This window comes from Spermophilus citellus (genome assembly GCF_964194105.1).
Source record: "Spermophilus citellus genome assembly, chromosome: 3".
Classification (NCBI taxonomy): domain Eukaryota; kingdom Metazoa; phylum Chordata; class Mammalia; order Rodentia; family Sciuridae; genus Spermophilus; species Spermophilus citellus.
Genome location: NC_138184.1, coordinates 44,851,682 through 44,877,853, shown reverse-complemented (window position 1 = coordinate 44,877,853; position 26,172 = coordinate 44,851,682). Strand labels below are relative to the sequence as shown.

The 26,172-nt window shown below is 46.1% G+C and overlaps 2 protein-coding genes across 3 annotated transcripts in view; one reads left to right on the top strand and one right to left on the bottom strand.

Annotated features, from left to right (window-relative positions):
- OXNAD1 (oxidoreductase NAD binding domain containing 1) overlaps window positions 1-11,650 on the top strand; it is a 104,357-nt gene extending 92,707 nt beyond the window's left edge. The window contains exon 10 of the mRNA XM_081286208.1: window positions 11,540-11,650. The gene's annotated coding sequence lies outside the window, so the exon portion shown is untranslated. The remainder of the gene's footprint in view (window positions 1-11,539) is intronic.
- Window positions 1-26,172, bottom strand: part of RFTN1 (raftlin, lipid raft linker 1) — a gene marked incomplete at its 5' end in the record, with an annotated part of 199,783 nt that overhangs the window by 28,016 nt on the left and 145,595 nt on the right. For both annotated transcript variants that reach the window (XM_081286205.1, XM_081286204.1), the window contains 2 exons: window positions 10,369-10,484; window positions 20,291-20,494. In XM_081286205.1, coding sequence (XP_081142331.1) covers window positions 10,369-10,484; window positions 20,291-20,494 — 320 coding nt within the window. The remainder of the gene's footprint in view (window positions 1-10,368; window positions 10,485-20,290; window positions 20,495-26,172) is intronic.

The window sequence follows — 26,172 nt, the reverse complement described above, 5'->3', positions numbered from 1 at the left end:
TTAGGAGCTGCTGGAATAAAGCTCACTCTGCAACCACCTTGCCTTCTTCCAAATTATCCTGTTCTGTGAGAGGAGGTGAAAAATACCCACTGCCCGAGCCATTTTTAGTTGGGAAGACTGCCCTTGTTCTCTGGCCTTGGCACCTCTCCCCAAGGCCTTTTTCCCATTCTGATCCATGTCTTCAAACCACATGATTTCAGGAGCAGTTATCCTGATACATTACACTGAGCAAATCCCCACCCCGGCTTCCTTTAGCCCACTGCTAGATGTCCAGGACCTTCCCACCACCACTAAGTTCTCTCCAACTCTTCACAAGCAAACATGCTGTCAAGAACACCCTCCAGGACATCCTTGGAGAGGGGTCCTGAGGTCGCACCAATTTCCCAGGGCTTTTGTTAACACCAACTTAGTGGCTCACAACAGTAGAAATTTATTCTCACCATTCTGGAGAACAGAAGTCCAAAAGAATTATCACTGGGCCCAAATCAAGGTCTTAACAGGCCTGTGCTCCCTCTGGAAGCTCTGGGGAGAATCCACTCCTTGCTTCTTCCAGCTTCTAGGGCTGCCAGCATTCCCTGGCTTGTGGGTGCATTGCTCTCTTTGGCAAGGCCAGCGTCTTGTTCCCTGTGTATGCAAAATCTCCCTCTGCCTATATGGATATATGTGATTACATTTAGGGACTATCCAGATGACGTCCCATCTCAAGATCCTGAATTTTCGGGCCCATCCAGATAATCTCCCATCTCAAAACCTCAAAGATCCTTTTTCCAAATAAAGTAACATTTACAGGTTTCAGGGATTAGGACCCGATATCTTTGGGGGACATTATCCAGCCTGTTGTATACCCATTCATCTTAGTTTTACTCCTATACAATCTTCCACCCAATACCAACACCACCCTCTCAGGAAGCCAGAGGTCTAGCCATCATCTCCGAGTCCTGCCCCTGCAACACAACATTTAGGGACCCTGAAGCCAAGTGGCTGTTACCAAGGAGGCAGAAGGTAACTTCTAGATGAAAACTATAAGACAGACTGCTGTCTAGGGCTCTACCCTCAGCATAGGACCAAGACTCTGGTCAGAAATCAGGACTTGATGACTTGGTTTTGTGGGATTTTTTTTTTTTTTTGGAAAGGGGTGGTGTCACTATTTTAAATATGATCTTTGTCATTTTGAGAAGACAAATGACTTACTTGGGGAACAAAGATTATGCAAACTAAGTTTTCCTCTGTGGAGTTTCTAATAGCTATAAAGTCCTGGAGGCCCTTTTTGGAGACAAGAAGAGAAAGGATTTTAAAAGTTCAAACATTCAGTTCAATATGGCTCCATGGCAAGAACCACTGGAAGGGAAGCTGGTTCCAGGTGGAAGTGTCCCCCTAAAGTAAAAGTCAGAGAACTAAGGAGACCTCTGACTGTAGAGGTTGGCGAGTGTGGACTTACAAGGAAAGAAGGAGTTACCTGACCCTCCAGGAACAGTGACACAGTGCAGCAAGCCCACAGAGGAGGGAGGTTAATGGGGAATGAGGTCAGGGCCACAGGACTATATTTATACGTGCCCACAGGGACTTTTGAAGATGAGGTTCAAAGCACAGTGTATAAGGAAAAAGAACACTGAAGATGAAAAAAAGTGTAATTATTTAACTCCTATTTTACTTTCTCTTCTACAGGGAGACAAATAAAACCAAGGTCTAGGAATAGGGGTGCTGTGGATAGAGCACTTGCCTAGCATGCACGAGGCCCCAAGTTGGACACCCAGCACTGCAAAACAAGTGGATAAATTCTAAGAGACTTTTGTCAAGTATTTTCCCCCATGAATGGCCTTTAGCTAATCGTATCTATGTTAGAGTTCTCCCAAGAAACAAAAACAATAGGATATCTATATCTATATTCATAATAGTTGTCTATAGAAATTTATTTTAAAGAATTGGCTCACATGATTGTAGGGGCTGGCAAGTCTCCACGTTTGAAGGAAAGGTTGATAGGTTGGAAATTCCAGCAGGACTTGATATTGCAATCTTTTTGAGTCTAAAGGCAGTGCTGGAAACAGAATTCCTTCCTCTTCTGGGGACCTCAGTCTTTTCTGTTAAGGACTATCAACTGATTTGACAAGGCCTTCCCACATCATGAAGGGTCATCTGCTTTAGCCTTTTAATGGTGTGAATGTTAAATCATATCTAAAAATACCTTCCCAACAACATCTAGACTGGTGTTTAATCAAACAGCCAAAGTGGCACATAAAATTAACCATCACCGTATCATTGTGCAACTTTTTTCTCTTAACATTTTATGGAAGTCCTTCTGTGTCAGTTTAAGGTGAATGACCTCACCCATAATAATGTACCGCCCTTTATTTAGCCATTCCCCTACCAACGGACATGTATGTCATTTCCTTTGTTGCTGTACATACTGCCGAGATAATATCCTCATGGGTACATTCTTGTGAATAGATGCATTTGTTTCTCTAGGAGAGATCAACACGAAACCTGGAGCTGCTAAATCGTGGGAGAGGTGGGAATTTTAAAAATGTAATAGAGGTTGGTGCTCTGTCTTCCAAAGCGGACCTGATGTTTTTAAAGGGGCTCCAGCCTGGAGATTGTAAGGAAAGGGTGCCTCAGCTGTACCATCTACAGCACACTGGCCTGTCACCCTCAAGGCCAGGGGGAACACAAGGACAGGATAAAAGTCAAAGCAATGAAAGCTTCTGGAAGACATGTGAGGTGCTGCAGAGGACCACCCTCGCCCCCCCCCCCTGCCATGATGTGCTCTGGGGCCAGAAGAGATGACATTGCTGCCTGGGAGAGGCTTGTGCCTCCGTTCCTGGCCCTTTCATGGGAATGATTATCCATAGAAAAACCATCTGAATGACTCACAGGGAAAAGGCAGAGAACTGCAGACCCTGGCACTTAAGACTATAATCTCAAAGCCAAAATAATTATCTTGGAGAACTATGGCAATGAAAAAAAAACTGCCAGATGGTTTAAAGAGAACAAATATTGGCTCCTTCGTCAAGAGCAGAAGGAGGTGCATTCTAGACACCCTAGAAATGGATTTTTTTTTTCCTAGAAAATTCTAGTGTGGATTCTTAAAAGAGCTGGTTGGGAGTCCCTGGAATCAAAATTGATCCCCAGAACCCGGCAGAAGCTCACTTAGAACAGGTGAGGCCCAACATACTACTGCACAGGATTAAGGGACAGAGCAGATTTCAGTTACAGCAAAACAGCCTCCCATGAGACCCTCAGGGATAAATGAGAAAGTATACAGTGGATCCAAAGGGCCACCTGAGAGGACTACAGAAGGATTAGGTTATCGATACGGACTGGAGGAGAGACCTCCACATCATGCCAAGGGGCTGTGACCTTGATCTAGTCTGCTCAATGCTCATACCACATGGGAACCACATTATACGTGAAACTTCAGAGAAGTCAAAACTAGGATGATCCTCCAAGTCCAGGATGATATGATCATGACTACAAATGTCTCAACAGACTAGAAAGTGAGCAGAAGCCAATAGAATGAGATGAACAACAGAGAGAACTGAGGATGGAGAAGATCTGCCTTCCTGGTACCTCACAGGACCAAATATGTCTTCTTAGAGGCCTTCATGGGCATCCCCAAGCCATGTGTCTCTTCGGGTGGACTAGCAGAAGCCCATGTCCAGATCAGGAGGTCAGGGCCTCACAGACAGCAGCTGCTCTCCAGCACACCCATCACGTCCCTCTGCCATCACCAACGGAGCACACTGGGTGGGTGTCACATGTTCCCAGGACTATTTAAGTCAGACCCAGAACCATCATTACACATCTTAATTTATCTAGAATGATAAACTCCAAGTGCACAAAAAGATACTTCTCAGAAAACCATATTGGGTCCTTCACAGAGACCGAACAAAGAACAGCCAGTTAAAAATGACTAACTATGGTTGAGCATGGTGGTGCATGCCTGTAATCCCAGTAGATCAGGAGGCTGAGGCAGGAGGATCTTGAGTTCAAAGCCAGCCTCAGCAAAAGCAAAGCACTAAACAACTCAGTGAGACCCCGTCTCTAAATAAAATATAAAATAGGGCTGGGGATGTGGCTCAGTGGTCAAATGCCCCTGAATTAAATCTTGGCACAAAAAAAAAAAAAAAAAAAAAAAAAAAAAGACCAACTATGGAGACCACACTGGCTTGTCACATGCCTGTTACCCCAGCAACTCAGGAGGCAGAGGCAGAAAGTTCAAGACCAGACTCTTGGCAACTGAGCAAAATAAAAAGAGCTGTGGCCTGAGCTCAGAGGTAAAATGCCCAGGAATTCAATCCTTAGTGCTGGGGGTGGGGAAGACAACTGTGATTGCATTAGAGTCAGGGGAGGGGACGTTGGAAAAGACTAGAAACAAATCAAGACAATGGATTCTGCACTCAGATCCCTTTCCTATACTTTCAAGAAACAAATGCTGCTTGTTGTTGGTAGCACACCTTAAGTACCATTTATACAAGACAGGTGAAGTGGAATTCCAATCAGCAGACCCAGAATTCAAAATGAATGTGGATGTGAGTTTACATATTTTGTATTTAAAAAAAAAAAAACATGTTAGGTGCAAACATGATCTAAGGTTCTCCGTCTCTGGCCTCTTCAGTAAGTTAACTGCCTGCATACTGATTGCATCTGCTATACGTGCTTTATCCGCAGCCTTATGTTCTTTTCTGGCACCAAATGTCACAAGGAGCACTAGTAAACTAGAACACATTCCAGGGAGAGGGATGATGATGGAGAAAGATCCATGTTCAGGACACCTGGAGGCATCTACAGACTCCAGGGGGCTGTACAGTCCAGGTACAACATTTCAAAGAAGAGGACCTCTGTGTGTCTGTCTTGCTCTTTACATGTCCATCCCTGCAGTCCTTCCCCTTTCCATTCAAAGAATTACCATTCCTGCTTACACTCCAGATTGTAAACTCATAGAAAGTCAACAAAATACCTACAAAATGCCCTGTGGATGGACTGTTACCTTCCTCACAAATGCTTTTAAATTTGAAGCTGTGGGTTTGCAACTGAGAAAAATGCAGTCATTTGTATTTGTCGGCACATGTGCATTAGCCCAGCCTTCTCTGTTTTTAGAATAAATGAAGTCAGTAGAGGTAGAGGATCCGTCTCACTGATGATATCAGGAGACTGATAAAAAGTGCTGTTTACCAGGGGCTTACTCTGTGCCAGGTTCTAAATAGTTTCTCCTTTAATTTTCATCAGCTTTGAGATTTTGTTACTAGTATCTCCATTTATAAAACTGAAAAAAAAAATGGAAAAACAGGGATTGGTTTGCTTTTCCTACCTACACTCAATTGCTCAGCTGGGAATTGGAGGGCCAGGATGCTGTCCCTGGCCAGACTCCAGAATCTACACCCTCGTCTCAACATGCTGCACATCTGCAGAGCCCAGAAGAGCCAGGTCAGCCTTCTGGTGAAGCGGTGTGCGCGCTCATGGTGTGCGTAAGGAGGGAAGCCAGGGTGGAGTGGCAGGGCTAGAACAGCACCCCTGCAAACAGAGCTGGGGTACAAGCACAGAAATAATGAGGCAGGAAAGGGGCAGAGCAGTTCCAGTTGTGGGAAAAGAGTTGGTCAGAGTGTTTTGTGGTCAGAGCCCAGGAGGTTAGGTCGGGGAGAACAGTGGTTGCCAGAAAAACAGGGTCAACTATAAGCCAAAAGGGACCTGCCCAGGGATTAAACAGGAAAGAGCGTTCCCAAAGGTCAAAAGGGTGGGGAAGAGAGGAAGTAGCTGGATTCTGGCAGTGGATGCTGTTAGAGATGGAGAATATCCACATGGCCTGGAGAGGGGCTGTCTATGGGGTTGGTGGGGGTTATGTGTGACAGCCTCTCAAAGAGCTGAGCCATAGGCCAAACTGTCCCCAAGTGAACACTGCTCACTGTACTGGTAAATAAGCTCTAAATACTAAATTCCTCCAAGGCTGGAATTTTTAAAGTGTGGTTCCTAGACGAGCAACATCAGCTCACTTGACCAGGTACTAGAAATGCAGATTCTTAGCCCATCAGACCTACAATTATAGATGGAATGTTTTGTGCTTCCCACCCCCACCAATTCACATGTTGAACCTCTGAGCCCCAGAGGGCAGATGAGGCCTCTAAAGGTGTTAAATGAAATAATAAAGGTGGGCCCCTGATCCTATGGGATTGGTGTCCTCATAGAGAGACATCAGAGGGCTTCATGCACTCTGCTCACCAGAAACCAAACCCTGGTAGAAACCTGATCCTGGACTTTCCAGATTCCAGAACTAGAAATCTGAGAAGAAATTTTTGTTGTGTAAGCCTTTAGTCTGTGGTATGTTGTTCTGCCAACCCTAGGAGACTAAGATACCTACTCAATAGGAAACTCTGAGATTAGAACCCAGATATCTATGTTTTAAAAAGCTCTGCAGGTGATTTTGACACAAAATCAATTTTGAGAACTAGTCTACCCATGGGCTGACTTAAAAGACTTACAACCCAATTGGGGAAGCATTTACTGGAATGCCCTAGAGAACAGAGATGGATATTTCCAGGCCAATGCACAGATAATCAGTGAATACAAGGGGTGGGGGGTGTCTTTTACTAGGCAGGAAGTGACCTATGAGCTGAGTCCACACCAGCCACAGGAGAAAGAGACACCCATAAACCACAGGTAGTCTTCCCTCCTTGTGCCCCCGGAAGATGGCAATCTCAGAGGCTGGTGCTGCTGCTAATGGGGGCTGAGGTATGCTTCTGCTGTGGGAAATTCAGGGCTGCTTCAGAGAACAAAGGGAAGAGCAGGTCTGAAGACTTGGGCAGAGAAAAACCAGTGAACAACAATATCAAAGCCACTGATCTGTTATTACTATTATAAAAATTAATAAACACGAGGTGTGGTGGCGAATGCCTGAAATCCCAGCAGCTCAGGAGGCTGAGGCAGGAGGATTGTGAGTTCAAAAGCCAGCCTCAGCAAAAGCAAGGCACTAAGCAACTCGGTGAGACCCTGTCTCAAATACAAAACAGGGATGGGGAGGTGGCTCAGTGGTGGAGTGCCCCCGAGTTCAATCCCCAGTCCCTCCAACCTCCCACTAACATTAATAAAATCTTTTTCAGCTTAATTGGCAGCCTTTGTATCATATATATTATATATATCCAGGGGTTGCCAATTTCCATGGTGTAAATACTTCCACCATGATCAATTTCAAATCACGAGCCTGTTGTCACTCAATATGGAGTTTGGGAGAGAGGCACAGAACCGACTTTGATGACTAGTAAATGCCACCAAGCCAACCACAGATCTTTAAAACCTGATTTCCAAGGATTCCTGGAAAAACACCTGCATTTGTGAAGGGGAGATCAGCTCCCGAAACCAATATCAAAGAGATGAGGAAACCAAATGAGACGTCAAAATGAAAAAAGTTCAAACATCTGATAGAAAAAGTTGACAATCAATGGAAATCAACCTACAATTCCAGAAAACAATTGTGAATAAACATTAATCTTTCCTGATCAAATACCTTAACCATACAAGTGATCTCTTTTTCTATTAAAAAGACAACTATCTCCTTATTTTAGTTTGTAACCTCAATTCCCTCCCACAAACATTTTATGTACAGATGGATGGCCCAGACTGACAGTGGTTCAACCTTTTCAAAACAATGGCACAAAAGTGATATACATTCAATAAAAAACCATACATCAGATTTTGAATATGCTCCTTCCCCAGGCCAGTGATAGGCAGGACAATACTCTGGAGCTGCAGGGAGGAGCAGCTCTCAGTCAGCCACATAATCATTAGGAGAAACAACTAGGGCTCCAAGGTGTGCTGTTACTAAGGTAGGGTGCTCGCTCAGTAGGCTAGGTGTATCAAAAGCATTTTTGACTTAAAATATTTTCAATTTCAGATGTGTTTGTGATTACCCCATCATAAGTCAGAGCACATCCAAATTCACCTTTACTCAAGTTATTCACCAAGGTTGCAGTTTCAAAGCGGGAGAAAGGTAAATAAAGTGAGCTCTCTTCCCCTCATGCCTCTCATCAAATAAGGCATGACCACAGATGTCGTGAGCCAGCCAGGGGATGTGTACATGAACTATGCGCATTTGAGCATATGAGGGAACCAGACTGACTGACTGGGCTTTGCTGTGTATGTGTGCCCTTCCTCTTGCTCTGCCTGTGATCCCCACACAGCACCTGAGATGGGTGTGGCTTTCCAAGATGTCAATCTGCTGACCACAAGACATTACCAAGCAACCCCCTGAAACCCAAACCCTTCCCTTAACCTGGGTAGAACTTTCTAGAATGTCTTCCCCCCAATAAATAGGGTTTCAGGTGTGCTCCCTCTCTTTTGCCTGCCTCTCTGGTCTCCCTTGTGGGAGCTGAGGCCAAGAAGCCATCACTGAACCCCCCAAAATGTATTTTCTCTCTCTGTGGTTATTTAGTAGCCAGACCAATTCACCTGGAGACCCTGACTGATTCAGTCGTGTGTCACAGCACACAGACCTCTGCAGAGAGTCCTTCTAGACACTGGTTCTTAATGGAGTGAGCATCAGAATTTCCTGGAAAGTTTTTCAAAATACAGGAGTGTTTCTGGTTCAGTAGGTCTGAGGTTGGGCCTGAGAATCTGAATGTCTAACAACTTTCCAGGTGGTGATGATGCAGCTGGTCCTGGAACCACACTTTGGGAACCACGTTTCAGACAAGCACTATCACCAAGTCACCTTTCTTGAGAAAAACCACAAAGCCCCTCCCTAAGCAGCCACATGCAGATGACAAGGAGCTCTACACTCATTCCCTTGGCCTGACAATTACTTCTATACACGCACATTCCTGGGTACACCCATGCATCACTTCTGTTGCTGAGCAAACCAGATGCTGAGGTCTGTAGACCACTGGACAAAAAGCTTGGTCCTGTTTTAATCAGGCCCTTGAGCCACTCATCCTGCTACTCTACTGTATTTTATATCCCCACCCATGGCCTTCATCCTAACACCACCTGGATGAATAGCACTGTGCCAGTGGAGCAAGAGCAGGATCCTAGGAGGTTGCATGTCCCGCCCACACTGGGCTCTGCATACCAGACTGGGCCTCACTTCCTCTGCACTCCACTTCCAGTTAGGGACATAGAGGCTGCAGAGAGCCTGGGGCACAAAGGTCTCATGAGAGTAACTGGTGGAGCCCAGCTTATCGCCTGGTTTCTGATTTCCCTTGCAACATACACCCTAAGGACTTCTGGCCCCTCCACTAGTGGACGCTATGGACCTCACAATGCCCATTTTTGATTAGTCCAGTTTCTCTGCGTACTCACGGTCGGCATACTTATAAGCACTTATTCCCCATCACTGCTGGAAAGTAGGCATGGTCCCAGCAGCCCAGCTCCTCACTTCACACCTGCTGGGAACTGCTGTGGCTTAAAGGTTGCAGTTTTCCCTGGGGACATCTTACTTCCACCCACCAACCAGGCCAGGGATAGCCTCCAGGCTGCAAGGATGGCAGATACAAACTGTGTGGCCAGCACTAGCTGCGTGGGGGTCCCATGTGCCCCACAAAGAGCTACATCCACCTCTATCTCACTCTGGCCTGGAGAGCCCTTGAGGCAGGGTCAACCCTGGGCCCTGCCAGGACATTCAGAAATCAGTCCTCTATGTCCAAAGCCTCCCTTTATATCCCAGATGCTGTATGCACAAAAGAATGGTTTACCACCTCTGTGCTTCCTAGCTGGAGAAAGGTCAGCGAATCTTAGAAGTCAGCCAGCTCCTTCAGTACACCAGAGGACCATGGCTGGAGGAATTCCTCTGCCCATAGCCTTTTGATGGCCCTGTGGTTCATCATTTCTCAAACACATAATGCAGCACTTACTGCATAAACCTTGGATGTGGGACTTTAATTCTTCGTGCCTCAGTTTCCTAATTGTGAAACCAGGCAATCACAGCACAATACTTATGGGTTTATGGTGAAGATTGAGCCAGCTCCTGGGCAGAAGTCTCTTCTAAGGATGGCTGGCAGAGGGAGGCCAGGGGCTCTAGCTCCATGAACAACATTGCTCTTATTATTACAGAGGCCACAAAATACACGCTTGCCTCATTATGTCACTTATGTCACTTCGAGTTTTCAGTGATATGCAAATTAATGAAAGATGACTCTTTCCACCCCAGAGTCTGGCACATGCAACATAGTTATTTTTTTCACCAAGGGAATTGTGGAACCCACCCCTAAGGGGGTTGGGGAGGCCTGGGAGGACACTAAGGGGGTCCTCATAAGTTTACCCAGGTGAACTCCCTTTCAGAAGAGAGCCACAGATGAGCAGCAGCCCCACGGTCAGTTGGTCAGAGCAAGCAGATAAAATAATCTCTGCCCAAACAAAAGAAGCGCCCGCTGCCAACCCCATACTTACTTCCAGGACCGTCCATTGTTCAACAACAATAGCATCATAGCCCTGTATGGTTTTGCTATCTTCTGTGGAAACAGCTTCAAAGATGAATACTCCATCTGTCAAGCCGTGTAAGGAATCTGTGGAAAGAAAAAAAAAAAAAAACAGGGGGGCTGTGTAAGCCGTCTGTGGCAGAAGCCTTACAAGCATCAAAATTTTCACTGCATTCATTAATAATCCCAATCAGAACATCTTTTCAGCATGTTAATTAAAGAAGGCACACACAGCCATAGAGTCTAGCCCCATCAGAATGAATGAGACTAATTTACCTCGCAGTTTTGAATAATATCCTTGATTTTATGAGCCCACATTTCATTGTTAGCAATCACCATTGATTTCACGAGTTTACCTTCCTTTTCACGCTCCAGCATCAGGAAGCGCTGGGGAGAACTTATCCAGGGTAAAACACAGCCATTTAGAAGCAGTTTTTTAGAAGAAAACTATATTTAGGTTAAGAAGGATTTTTTTTTTAAGGAGGGGTAGATGAAACAAGATCTGAGCTTGTCAGGAGCCTTTGGGAAGCACTGATTCTAGGAGGCTCATGTGATGTGGCTGCTGTACCCACGACATTTCAGGCAGTTCTTGTCAAGAGGTGGGATCAGGCAGGGTGGGGAGGAGGAGTTTCCAAATGACTGACCATTGAAAACGTTTCCTTGGGCAATTGCTCTAGTCAGTGTGTTGGGTTCCGAGTTCTGTACAATTCAACAACCACACATTAAATATACAGGGATGGTTGTGGGCAATGGGGATATAAAGAAAAATTTAACAGGCTCCTGTCCCTGCTAAGGATACAAAAGGGGGCCACACACATACACCAGATCTCTCTCTTAGCACCCCCACCCAGGGTGTGCACCCTGGTCCATGGGAGAACACAGCAAGATGGTGGTTGCTTGCAAGCCAGGAAGAGAGCCCTCACCAGAAACCAACCCTGCAACCTTGATCGTGGGCTTCCAGCCTCCAATAACGGGAGAATATAAACATGGATTTACTATTTAAGCCACCTGGTCTGTGGTATTTCACTATGGTAACTCTAGCAGACTAATACAAATACAGAACCTTTTTCAATGATATACTATTTTCAAAGGACAATTTTTAATAGGAGAAATGCATATTAATGTGAACATTTTTTTCATAGGGAATGGAGAGAAATTCAGAAAGCCCCCTGAATCACACTGGAATTCCTGGAACTGTTGGTATTTTCAGAAGTCTCACTCACAAAAATGACAAATGTGAACACATAACTATCTGTAGCTTATTTTCCCCAGACTCCTATAAACAAATTTTATAAGTCATCAACATGAGAAAATCATTTACAAGTGTAACAAAAATAAAAGGTTAAGCTTAATATTCTTCATATACAAAGAGTTTATGAATCAATAATTAAAATGCTAGAAATGGGCAAAAAACATGAACAATTATTTACTTCTTTCTCCATAACCAGCAAATATTGAGGGGAAAAAAAACCTCAAGCTCTTTTTTTTTTTTTTTAATCAGATCAGCAAATTTTGAAAAGAGAATTCTCACTACGAGTAGAGTTACAGGAAAGTTTACAGGGTTTAAGGGAATTTTGACTATTCCATTTTTTTAGAGGGCAGTTTAATAATGTCCAAAGTGCCTACCTTGACAGACTAAAATTCTACCTATTTTAGCCCGTCCTAGGCAATATCCACCAGTGCTATCAAATAATTATCTACAAGCATTTCTTATAAAATTACTTAAGAAAAATCTAAATGTTCAATAATCCAAATAGTCAACCATAGAAAAATAGCTGAATAAATCAGATTTCCAAACACTGTAGTGTTACCCCGCAAAATATCATGGGAATTTAATGATTCAAGAGAATGCTTCACGTACAATATTATAAAAGGAAAGAAAACAGAATACAGAACTGAAGTATGAGCTCAATACAGCTCATTTTTTTGTGTTTAAGAAGTAAATTTTGGGGGGCTGGGGTTGTGGCTCAGTGGTAGTGTGCTGACCTAGCATGCATGAGGCACTGGGTTCGATTTTCAGCACCACATAAAAATAACAATTAAAGTCCATCAACAACTAAAAGAAATTTTTAAAAAATGTGAATTTTTATGTTAAAAATGTCCTGACAAATAAACTTTAAGGACATACATAAAATCCTAGAAGCAGGTGTGAGTGGTGGAATTAGGTATATAATTTGAATTTTCTAATTTATCCTCCTTTGCAAGGCTAATGTAAGAGTCAATTCAGGAGTAACACAGGTAAATGGACAGCATACCTATGTGGCTCTGGAAAGCAGAAAGAGACTCCAAAAAACTGTAGAAACAATGGGGACACAATCTAAGTGGAGAGGACCTTCTTAGAGTTAAGTCTAGAAATGGAAAATTGGGCCTAGAAGGGTAAGCAATGTGTTCCTGGAAACAAATCAAGCTCACCCCGAGTGACCTTTGGCTACTTACTGGATCATTCTGACACCTCCTGACCACCATTATGTGCTGAGCACTCTGGGTCACTAGAGATCCCCTAAGCAGCAAGACAGAGCCTATCTTGCAGTGAAGGAGGGAGACAAGAGCAAAATGTCAAAAGTGACAAATGCTATAGAAATAGTAAGCTATGAGGAGAGCCAAGGTGGAGGCGGTGCTGGTGGCTATTTTTGAAAGGGGTGATAAGGTTAGGGCTTTCCACTTTGAGTAGAGATAGAAATAAATTAACAAAGTATGTGGGTATGGATCTGCAGGGCTTGAGAGTTCCAGGAAGAGGAGGGAGCAGCCTGCACATAAATGCAGAGAGTGAAAGGCAGCCAAAGACCAGACAAACTACAGAATCATGAGGGACATCAACACTGAAATGACTGATGGGGAGAACAGCCAATGAGGGGTTTATCCACGTGGCTTGGTTGGCCAATGGGATGCTAGCAGGTGAGAGGCAAGAAATGCCCATGTGCGGTTGAGCTTGATCTTCCATGTCTCGGCTGCCACTTTAGAAACCAGCTAGTTCCTAAAAGATAAAAGATATGTGAAGTAGAGCTACCCCAATGGTGCCAGCTTAGATTAGCTGACCTGCAGACCTGTGAGCTCATCTGAGATCATCAGGGCTGCCAACAAAGCAGCTCCAGCCAACCAGAAAATCCAATGGAATAAACTACTATTCTCTACACCAGTGAGCTCTGAAATGGTCTGTTACACAGCATTATTATGGCAATAGCTGACTGATACAGTGCCCAACCTACATGAGACCCGTGTACTCTGCTCAGCCTGGGGGACAAGGATAGTCTTTATTCCAGAACACAGAATTCTGAACAGCCTAATAAACCATGAGTGTTTCCTGGAGCAATGAAGCCTTATCCAGATAATAACACAACCTGGTAAGATAATAATGCTCCATTTCCAGTAAAATCCCTGTGGGTAAAGCAATGTCATGTACTAGTTTCTTTTTTCCTATTCTGAGAATGTTATTCAACAGCCTTGGCCAGTGCTAAGCTTGCCTCTTTCATCTGCTTCACAGAATAGATTCCCCCCAGTGTTAGTTCACTGGACTCCTAGGATGTTTTATGTAGGTGATCTGGGTGAAAGAGCCACTCCTCAGACGACCATATCACAAGTATCTCAGGCCCAGAACAAACAGCTTTGTTAAAGCCTTAGCAATGCTCCAGAGGTAGAGGCTCTGTCATAGCAGGGTTCCCCAAATAAACCCCTTTGAACAAAGCATCCCAGTCCTGACCTGGGATTTCTGGGAGCAGAACACACTCAGTAATTCCTTTGAGATCATATCAACCTAGCACATATTTCCTTGAGGCTTCTACACTAACGTGTTACAGCCAGCCCCTCTATATCTGCAGGTTCCACAGCCATGGATGTGACCAACCATGGATTAAGTTTAAAAAGGCTGTAATGAACAAGTATACACGTTCTCCTCGTCATAATTCCCTAAACAATAAAACAACTATTTATCTCACACACACTATTTATTATAAGGAATCCAGGGATGACTTAAAGTACATAGGAATATACATGTAGATTATCAGCCATTTTATAGAAGGCACTGAGCATCCATCCACAAATTTTGGCATCTGAGGGGCGGTCCTGGAACCAATCATCTGTAAATACCAAGGGATGTCAGTAATCTCCAAAGCCTCTACCCCTACACATCTCCTCAATGGAGGACCTCAAGTCCCCTAGGCGTGCCTGCCATGTGCTTTAAGTACTAAAGTGCTCAATTCAACAAAAACAGCACAACAGGCTTTAGCGTGCTAACAGCAGAGTGCAGCACAGTTGGGACCAGGAGAAGGAAGGGGTCACTTGAAGCCCATCCAGACTTCCTCCCTGCCTCCTGCCTGGCTTCCCCTCTTTCTCCCAAGTTCTGGGCCTGGGAGGGGGGGCTGTGCGGATCCTCATTCACCATCCACCCCATGTACTGCCTGTCTCCCACCCCTCCATCCAGGCTCTGCTCTCCCGAGTCCAAAACGCTGATTCACCTGCTTGGCTACGATACGGGTTCAGAACAGCTGTCAAAATTTGGTCATCTGTAACAGCAAAAAAGTCAATGAACCACAGAGAGCAGACAGCCAGGCTTTTAAAGAGCCCCTTGTTTTGACGGCCCTGTCCACTCCCCATGTCCTCATTACCTTCACGGCTCAGCCTCCCTGAGATGTGCACCCAGTTGGGTATAAATAGGTCTATCTTAGAGCAAAGCCTCCCGATGTAGAAAGGTTAAACTGCCCTCCGTCTATGGAAAACATTCCATTATCACTGCATTTTTTATTAAACTAAAGATGCTTCCCTACTGTGCACAAAAAGCTATTTGCCCTGGTATTGTATAAATATTTGATGCCGGTCTTTTGGCAAAAGGCCACCTTGACATTCCAAGCTTATGATTTACAAGAAGGATGTGGGAAAAGATCTGCCACGCTATCTCAAGAGGTAAGGTCTATGAGGCAACCACTCTCTTCCCACGGGCGTGAAGACTGCCTGTCGGGCTGGCCCCTCTCCAGACCAGGGCAAGCAGTCAACGCATTTGGTTGACTTTTGCAGGTTTACAAACAAATGTTACTGTTCTCCTTTTAACAAATGAGGCTGGACAAACTGTCCACAGCAAGGTAACAGGATCTCAGTTTCCTCGCTTCAAGGGTCCTGTTCCCTGCTGGAAACCGTACGATGTTCTCAGCACTGTGATTCTAGGAGTGGCACTGGTCAACCACACAGCCATAATTGCACGTGTGGTCATGCCAAGATGCAAACCCAATCACTGGTCAACCAATCCTGGACAACTGTGCCATGCCTTCTAGAGAAGGCATTACTCCTCTTCAGTTAGAGCAAGGATCAGCCTGCAAGTTTCAGTGTCATGAAATTGACCAGAAATACTCTGATTCAGTGCTGGCTGAACGTGAGGCTCTCTGCCCAACCCGGTTCATGACTTCTCATCGAACTCTCCCAACATTTCTGCAAGAGTCATCATTCCCTTTTAGTAGATGAGACGAGAGAGACTACAAAAGTTAAATAACTTGTCCATGTTCAAATGGAATGCAAGGGTCAAACTAGATCTGAAACGTGGTTGGTTTGATCCCAAAGCCTGTGCTCTTTCGAAAACTAAGAAACATTTACTGAGCTACTACTACAATGAGCCAGATGCAGGTGATGGACAGACAGTCTAGGTTTCCAGAGTCATGGAGCTGGTGCTCTCTGACCACTGCACTGCACCCTCTGCCTCGGGGTTAGGGAGTTCAGGCACTGAGATGCTAAAGAGTCTGAGGAGGTAGGGCCCTGCCTGGGGACTTGCAAGCACATCTGTATAAAACAAACTATTTTTAAAATTTGAAATATGCACATGTTTTTACATCTGTAGGATATGCTAGTGTCTAAAAAAAAAGGTGGATTTAGACAAAGCTGGGGCATCAGGGAAAACCCGAGGATGATGTAGTAGGGGTTGGAGTGGAGATACATGGCTGTAAAGTGACCCCTTGTGTGACACAACATGCAGATCACCTGCAATGTACTCTAGTTAGATTTTCACTTATCAAGGTTACAGAACTAACTTGCAGTTTAAATGAAATAGTAGCTTACAAAAAGACAATAGCTGGGCACCGTGGCACACGTCTATAATCCCGGTGGCTCGGGAGTCCTCAGCAACAGCAAGGTGCTAAGCAACTCAACGAGACCCTGTCTCTAAATAAAACACAAAATAGGGCTGGGGATGTGGTTCAGAGGTCAAGTGCTCCTGGATTCAATCCCTGGTGCCAAAAAAAAAAAAGAGGACCCCACAAGGCACTGAACCAGACAGATCTAATGCAGGACACTGTGCAGGAGATGAGGCCAGCTTCCTTTTAATCAAGCAGGGGCAGGAAAAAAGGGCTCTCCTAGGTGCAGAAAGAAGTGAGGACAGGGTCACCTTATGCAGCGTGTGCTGCTGAACTGAATTCTGGTTTGGACAATCAGCAACAAAGGGCATTTTTTGACACAAAGAGGAAGGACCACCAGGGTAGGAGAGGGCAAGGATGGGACAGGGACTGGAAGAGGGCAGGGCAAGCAGAGAACTGGGGCAGAAGAAGGCCAGGGCAGAGCCGGGGGGAGGCAGAGCCGGGGGGAGGCAGAGCCGGGGGGAGGCAGAGCCGGGGGGCAGGTAAGGGTGAGGGCAGAGTAAGGAACACAGGGCAGGTGACAGAGGGGGCCAAGGCAGGGCAAGGAGAAATGAAGGCGGCAGCCAGACTGGTGGCCGGTGATGACGAAGGGGCTGGGTAAAGCCCTTGGTGAGGAAGCAGCCTCCCAGCTGGGCCTTCGGTGGGGCTCGCCCACTCATCAAGAGCTGGCTCAGGAGGGCCCCTCCCCATCCCTAGAAATACAGACTCTGGCCTTCACCTCACTGTCTGGGGGCTCCCAAGGGCTATCTATTCTTCTGTGTGGTCCCTGGGCTCATTCCTGCTGTTCCCTGGGGTGACTTAAGAGCTTTCCTTTCCCCACCAGCAGGCTGCCCATGACCCTTTGGGGGCCCTCAACCTCCCACCACATGGCCACATCTCTCTTCTATCATTCTCACTCTTCCTTCCTCTCACTGCCTGGCCAAGTACTTATCAGCTGGTAACCTTGGCAATGATGTAACATCTCTGTGCCTCAGTTTCCACACCTATACTATATTCCACTGGGCTGAAGACTGAATGAGCTGATCTGTAGAAGTGCCTGGAGCACAACCAGCACACGGGTCCTACAGGGCACAGGTCCCTTCACTGCGCCTTGAGCTGGTAGGGCTCTGGGTAGGGCCTCACCAGCCGGAGCCACCTGCCCAATCCTTGGAGAGGAGTCCCAGAAACCACCAGTGGGAGCCCAAACCTGGGGACTGTATGGGTGTTTCCATGTCCTTGGAGGTGTAAAAACTGAAGCTGGAGTCTGAACTGGGCGAGTTGGACAAATTTCTCATGAGTTTTATGACTTGGGTATAAATTTTATGATTTTAGACTATAAATACACTTTCAAGAGTCATGAATGATGCTTTCCCAGGTGGCAAACAGCTTGAAGGTGCTTCTGGCTCTGCCAGGTTTATTAGCAAGGATACCAATTATCTCTTAGAGATAGGTTCATTTCATGATTATGATTAGTTTGCTGCTTTTTATTTTAATTCTGGGAAAAACACATATGCCTATTTCTTCCCTGGCCAACAGAAGCCCTGGGTTTTCCCAGTGCAGAAAAGCCTTAACCCACTAACACCACCCCGATTCGCACGGTCCTCCCAGCAGATACACACAGGGAAAAAATCACATCTCAAGCCAGTGTGGGTTTCAATGAAGTTGGTTCAGAGGCTTTTGCACCCCTGGCTGTGAATGAAGCAGAGCGGCTGCCTGCAGCGCTAGACACCGTAGATGCCTCAGGCTCCGCGGAGCACTTCACGGTTGCACTTGCCAGGGGACATTTCACGTTCTGTCTTCAAGGCAGGAAGGCTGGCTTGAACACAGCTAAAGCCAAGGGAAGCTATAACAGCCTTTCACATGCTGAAGGCAAACCTGAAGAAAGAGCTGTACAAATTCTCTGTGCTTTTGGATGCATGGATGGAAAGGAGGGGGGGTGGGAAGGGAGTGGAGGTGAACTCAGCCTTGACTGCCAAAACCATAATGGTGAGAGACATTCAACGGCTTTGTGAACTTTCAATGTGTTCTCTCTGGGGGCTTGGCTTGCCCCGACATGCTCAGACAGTTGGGCCAGAGAAAACTTCCATTTGGATGCCCCATTCTCCTGAGAGGAGAGAAAATGACCAGTGACATCCTGTGCTGCTGTTATCTCCAGCACATCTTTAAGATGTTAGTACAACTAGCCATCAGGTGCCCAGGGAGACTGTTATAGAGAGCTTTTGGAGCACCAAGATAAAAAAGCTGCTATTTCCCCAACCTAAGATGGGCACCAGGTATCCCTGTAGGACGTAGGAGGTGAAGGGCTCCTCCCCGCCCACCTGCTACCAATATTGAGGAGTAGCGATGGACACCTGCCCCGGTGTTCTGTGGTGCCTCTCGCCAGACAGTAACTGGCCCTGGCTTCCGGAGCCCCTGCAGGCACCATGATGGGTTTCTTATACACAGAGAGGTTATCACTTTGCTGCCAGGGAACAGAAATGAATTTTAGTTGCATCAATGAAATGTACATGCTGGAACTGCACTGTCCGGTACACTAGCCCCATATGGTTCAGTTTGTGAAAATGAAATAAATTTCAAGTGCTCAGAGCCCACAGATGGCTGGTAGCTACCATACTGGATAGCACATTAAACATTCCACCATCAGAGAAAGTTCTATTGGACAGTATTAGTCTGGCTGTATTCTTAGTGAGCTGATGGTCTTCATTATGTCATTCATCCATTATAACAAATGGCTATGGCCCAGGACATTATGCAATGCCTGCTGCCACTATAACAAGTTGAGATCGGACACAGATATTTAGATAGTAACAAGAGACTGCATCCAAACTAAGGCCTATTAGTGCTGTGTCATCTTCTGAGGCTTTGAATGATTCAAAGTAGGTACATGCAGAATTAAGAATAGCATCTCTATTCTAAGGATGCATGCTGGCATTTCAAGGATTGCAAATAATATGGAATCCAAAATCCATCCCTGACTCTAATTCTTGAGAGAGAAAACTGTGGTGCAGTTGATGCCCCCTGCCAGGTTTTGCTGGGATCAACAACTTTGGTGTGACACTTTGCTTGCTCAGGAACCATGCTGACTGGTAGCCCTCGGGATCTGCACATGCTGGCAGGTTGGCCCACTCTTCAAATTGCCTCCCAGTTTTGACGCACCCTGGTGATTTAACTTGCCTTCATGTTAGCCGGAAGCACATTGTTTGCTTGACCCTTTTTCCCACTGTGGGCAGACTTCCTTCCCACCTTGAAAGCTGACATTAATAGTGCTATTCCATGCAGCAACCCCCCAGAGATAACCCACTCCCAGGGAGGGGCAGGGGTGCCATGACACCCAGGCACTGTGTGTGTCCCAATGGAGCTTACAGAAACCAGGCAGCATGCCATTTGTTTTTCTGTCAATTCCAAGGTGCTGCTGCTACTTCAAACTGTAATAGCATCTACAAACAATTCACACTCTGGCATGGCATGATCCCAGGGGGTAATTAACAAGCTCCAGGGAGTCATCTTTTTTTTAAAAAAAAAATTCTTAAAAAGCAACAGAAACAGAGGCCACCTTCATCGAATAGAATCCCCCACCACCCCACCACCCCACCCTCCTCTGGCATTTCCGAAGATACATGGCCGACTCCTGCTCAGGTCCTTGACTTTATGGGCACTGCTCAAGCTGTATTAATCAGAAATCAAATGCAGCATTTTTATTGACTGTACAGCTTTCTGAATGGAGCAGGCTCTAAAGATGGTTTAAGGTTATAAAAGTTAGAAGCAGAATTCTTAAGGGCCACCCAAGGGCGGTGGATTCCATACCATTTGCCATTCCAAGATGGAAGACTGCATTCACCAGCACGCCTCCTTTCCGGAAGTGATCACTCATGTGCTCCAACCAGTTGGCATCCAAACTGCTCACCGTCTGGCCATTCTTAGAGACCCGGAGAGGAATAGTGACAGGATAGTATTGCCGGCACTTCTGATGGCTCTTCGGTTTATTGAAAAGGGCAAAGATCTCCATTTCTGTTGAAATTTGTTAAAAAAAAATTTTTTTTTAAAGGGTTGGGAAAGAAGAGGTCAACCAGTGATAAAAATTTGACTCATCGGATTAGTGAAATCTCTCAGGAGTCTAAAGAAATGATACCAACAGTGAAATTGCTGAGCCTACACGCCAAGTAATAGAACTTGATTCCAAGTAGTAACTTGTGGCTGCCTTCAAGAGACATACATGGGCCTCAAAGGCTAGGCTTCAAATGGGGAATTAAGATTTTGAATCTGGAATATAATGAATTATTATCTGGGATTAGTTTGTATATTTAGGCATTTAGGAGATAGAGCATAAATTTCTAGAAATACAAAGATGTGTTGGAAGTAAAAATGAACATACCTGAGATGTGAACTTTAAAAAAAAAAAGCCAATGTACAGAATCACAGAAAAACAAACACATTGCTCTAATTCCAGGAACCTTGTTCACCCATGAACTCACTATTTATAAACTGCACTGGTGTTTCCTGGGGCCTAGCCCATAATACTTAATCAAGTACATCAAAAAATACATCATTGATATGTAAAAATAAATATGTTCCTGTAAATGAGAGTTTCTGCCTACAGTGGCAGGTCAGCTCCATCAGCCACGCAGGCAGGCTCTGGGAGTGAGGCTCTGAGCTTTCCATTCTTTCATTTATAGCTCAGTCCTTCAGAAATCAATAGTCACCATCACCCAGTTGATCTGTGCCTGCTGTACGTGCTGCCAGGTATGAGTTAGCAGTCGCTGCCTCCCGGGGCAAAAACCTGCAATTTCAACCTAACTCTGAAGGCCTATTTTTGCAATACTCATTTAGACAAGCAATCAGAGTTGATCCAGCTTAGAAAGCTTTTCTTGCAGAAGCTGCTCAGGAATATGCTTTGTTTTTCCAAAAATATCTTTTAAATCTTAAGAAAATCCCCACCCTTCTATCAAAGAAAAAATTTAAAGGTCATAAACAATGGTGGTTGACATCAGCAAAAAGGACAAAGGACACATTCCCCACACGGGATAACTAGATTTACATTCTGGGATGTTGTTTCCCAATTTGGAGTATTTCATGATTTTTGTGGTATCCAAATACTAGTTGGATTATTATTTTTAAAATTGATTTACTTTCTGTTAAATAACTGCATTTTAAAAGGAAAATTTGACCATAAAGGCAGACCTTTACCCTTGCCATAAACAGCAGGATAACAAGGCTCATTAACAGAGTATAGTCACCCATGTAACATCTGGAAGTTTCTCACACAGGTACTGTATTCTGGGACAAAGAAGGTCTTCTCACAGGCCCATCTGAGAAAGACTCAGTGGAGTTCTCTGGGTCATGAGACTTAGCATCAACAGTTAAACAGGAGAGTCATCTCAAGCTATCCATCCAAGAGAGCTAATTCCTATTGTCAGAAGTGGCCACCTGGATTTTAAACACCAGCTCTAGCCTGGTCATCCCCACCCCATATTACCTTACCTTTCTTAGTCTACCTGACCAACTCAAGATGCCACCTCCAACCAGGAAATACTTTCACACAAGAAATAAAGTCTTGGTGTATGGAGCCAGCAACCACTACCTGTTTCATGACTTTGAAATATAAACTAAGAATGAAATGATAGAGGAAGGTTTGTAATGGAGGGAGTCAAGCCATAGGTTGGGAAGCAGGGGTGGGGGTCAGGGTGAGGACGTGAACTGAGCAATCAGGGGTTTTCTAGTCCCACGTGCCAGTCATTCAATTAAAAATGGCAGCCACAAAGGGCAAGAGGATGAGCCATGCTTCAGTGAATCACTGAATTCATTTGGATTTCTTCAAAAGCAAATCCTACAAGCTTTCCACGTGCAAGCTGTTTGTTTGAAAAGTGATACTAAGAGAGAGAAGGATGGAGGTGGGATGGGAAATGAAGAGATGACGAAGCTAACGAAGAATGCGTTAATGAGCAGGTTATCACTGGGGCAACTGGGGCTCAATCCCATAGGGGACCCGAGACACTGTATAGAACACACCTCAAAGGGACCCACCAAGGGCAACACAGCTGGAGAATTCACCCTCATTGATTGGCACTAACTCCCCAGAGTATCTGCCCTGCATGTTCACATTCCCAAGAAACACTGGCAAGCTCAGAGGCTAAGGAAACTGTAAACTTGGCCAGAGCTAACTGCAGGTGACTCTACAGTGGGCCAGAGCACCAGTCCCTATGGTATGTTAGAGTCAACTACAGATGCAATAGAATTAAAAAGAAATCACAGCTGCTTCATGAGAGAATTGATTGAGGAGTTTGGAAGTGGCCGAAGTTCAGAAGGATCCCGTGTTCACACGACCAGACAAAACCCTCCACCTTCCCCGATGCATAATGAAACAGAAAAAGGGGAAATGTCAAAAGGAGAAGCGAGGATGTTGGAATGGGTGGTAGAAGAGAGACTTCTGAAAGGTAGTCAGTGCTAACATCCCAGCTTTCCCATCTCGAATCTCCCCAGGGGCCGGACTGAAGCCAGAGACAGAAATAAATTTTTCAGGAAGGAAAAGGAAGTGCTGTTGGAATGAACAGTCTCCAAAGCATTAGGGGTAATGAAATATTGGGAGAAAACCTGACTTCGAACGCGTAACCCTTTAGTAGACTCCTCTGTCCCACCGCCTCCGTGACCACAGTCTTCCCTCTAACTCACATGGAAACCAGCCAAGAGAAACCATGTGAAAATGATGCCCTTTGATGTTTTCATAGTCTGATTCTTCAACACACATCCTCACACAAGCAGGCACCAAGGATTCCAAAAAAGAAGCCCCAAATTTGTTTAAATTTTCTCAGCTGCTCTGTGACTCCGCCATGACCTCAGCAGGAAGATTTTTCCAGACGTGGGACAGAAAGTCCCAAAAGAATAGGGAAAGCATCGCTTCTGAGAATGTTCTGAGAATGGCTGAAGCACTGCACTGAGCACCTACCATCTTCTTATCCTCCTTCCCCACTCCCCACACAGAGGCCCTGCCTTGTCACAGGTAAGATTCCGCATGTACAGCAAAGAGCCTGCACTGTGACAGGAGCTGTGAGGTGCTTGCTGGATTGACCTGAGCCAGACAAGTGGGAAAATCTAGGAAAGGATAGGAGCTGGGGGCTGGCTGAGCAGCCCTTTCCTCTCAGGCCTCCTAGGCTACAGGGAAGTGGGGAGCAAAGAGACAGGTGACCAGCTCTGAGGCCTGGGCCTGGGCATAGGAACTTGGGCTCCAAATAGAAGTCTGCATACTTGTCTTCAGGTTTGATCCCAGTGAGCTGTGACTTGAGGGTGAGTCACAGGGACTGGCTGAGTTTGGTGACCAAGGAGCCCTCCAGTCTGGATAAACGAATACAGAGTTTGAACTAAAGCGTGGGCTCCCAAAGAGAAGCTGCTGATGAGTTAGCTGTGCTGGAAGGAAGAAGTGGAAGTCAGACAGCTGGGGGGGGGGGGTCTGCAGTATGACAAGGTCAGGTGCAGGGGAACTGAGATGAAAGGTCTCCCGGGGGAAGGCAGGCTGTGGGTGCTGTGGAGGGAAGGGAGGAAGAAGGGCCTGAAGCTCTCTATCTAGATTCCAAAATCTGGTGAAGGCTGTTCAGGCTCTGTCATAGGCTCAAGACTAATAACAGGACACCTCTGGGCTAGCAGGAGGCCCACCTACTAGGACAGCAGAGGCAAAGTGCAGGAACCACTGCACACACAAGGCTCACAGGTATCGAAACATGAAGTCACAGCAGCCCAGACACCTGCACCATGTGACGTGGCCCCCCCATGTGACTCTCCAACTTCCACAGGCCCTGAAGCGTTAAGTAGATGTCCCAGAATCACAGCCAGTGTGGGAGAGCCAGGTCTTGCAGATCCCGAGCCCTGGGCTCCTTCCCAGGTCCAACAAGAGAGCAACTTCATGTGGGCACCAGTAGCCACAGGTAGGGACTCGGTAGCTGTTTTTGTTCCTGGACCAAGTCAAAGGCCTGAAAGAGTGGCAGATCTGGGAGGGGCAGAGTCACAGGGTCAGACTCTCCTGAGGGTATGAGGAGGGGAGGATATTGGCCTGGGGAGGGAAAGAGCCTGCCCATCAGAAAAGGCCCCCCGAGTTTCAGGGATCCACACTGAGCCGGCTGTCAGGAAGGTCTACTGAACAAAATCCCCTCAGCCAGAACTGTAATTGAGATCAGCGACTGCAGCTTCTGGCTGGGAAGTCTCAGCAGATAGGAAAGCCAGTGCTTGGAAGACTTAGAATAGACTTAGAATAAGGATTTTGGTAACAGAACAATCAGAATTTGAGAGAACATGTCTGGCCTCCTTGTTTCTCTTGAGTTGAAGCAACAGAGACACTTGGGGCTCAGATGATCACTGCACAGCCTGGACTTCAAACCAATAAGAAATTCCCCTGGAACCAGGAAATAAAATTCAATGAGCAGGAAGAGAAACGCACAAGGGCCTAACCACTGGACTGTGCTGCAGGGGGCTGGGAGGGAGCCTGCCCCTGCTTCCAGATGGAGACTCGGGGAAAGTCCTGTCTGAGCCGTCACTGCCTAGAGTCTTCTCCCCTAGGCCTCCCACATAGGAAATAAATTAAGGGAGAAGGGGGGGGGGTGAGGAGGGAGACTCCCTCTGGATGTTTTTTAATTGTCTTGCTGTGATTGCCTATTTAAGCCCACCTGGCAGAACGAGGAGTAAAAACACTTCACCCTCCTTAGGGGGCCCCAGGAGAAAGGCAAGCCGAGAGATGAGAGTGGCAGGGAGGGGGCTGTGTGTGTGCTGGGGGTGACGGCTCACCTTGTTCTCAAGGAAGGAAACAAGATGCCCCAGGAAAAAGATAAGGAGAGAGGCCAGGGGCCAGGTAAGGGCCATGATCCATGGGGACAGGGTCCTGGATATCCAGCTCTGGGACTGGCCTGGCTCTGGTAAGTGACTTAGCTGCCTGGAAGGGGCTTTCTGTATCCCTGGAGTGAGCATCCTAGTCTTCTGTTATGTGATGAGGAATAACAGAGTTGACATCCAGGGAGGAGTCAGAACAGCACTCTCAGGGTGACCACCCTCATGATGGTCTGCCCATCCCCCACAGGCCTCTGTGCCCACTAGTCACACCAGTGTGTTATGACTGATGGAAAATCCAGAGGCTCATTTATTCCACCAGAAGATAAAATAAATAAAATTCTAAAAAATAATAGTGGGAGCCTAAATTACAGAGACCTGTAGCCTGGACAGCTATTTGTATGGGGAGAGGCAGCTGTGCACCTGGAGAGATGGGGGCAGGGAAGGCTTAGAGACCCCCCATAGCTGAAGTTCCCCTTCACTGTTGGGCCATTGCCTCCATTAACACCCATTAACCACCATTTCCCAGCATGATCTGGGTGACAGCAGAGAACAGGGTCTTGAAGGGGGAGGCAGGTTCAGATGCTTCAGGAGTGGGGGTTTCTGTGCATTCAGCTACGGGGAGTCTGGGAGAGGGAAGTGAGCAGCCACAGGGGAGCAGGAGGGCACTGGGCATCTGGGAAGGGTCCCAGGACAAGTCTTCCCAGTTAGTAATTCTCTGGTATTAAACACGGAGGCAGAAGTCTAGGAGGAGTCTCTGAGGAAGGCGGATTGGGGAAGGCTGGGGTGTCAGCACACTCCCAAGAAAGCCTCCATATTAACCACTTCCTTTCTCAAACCAGGGTTCCATGAGAAGTGGAGGTCAAGAGCAAGGAGCACGG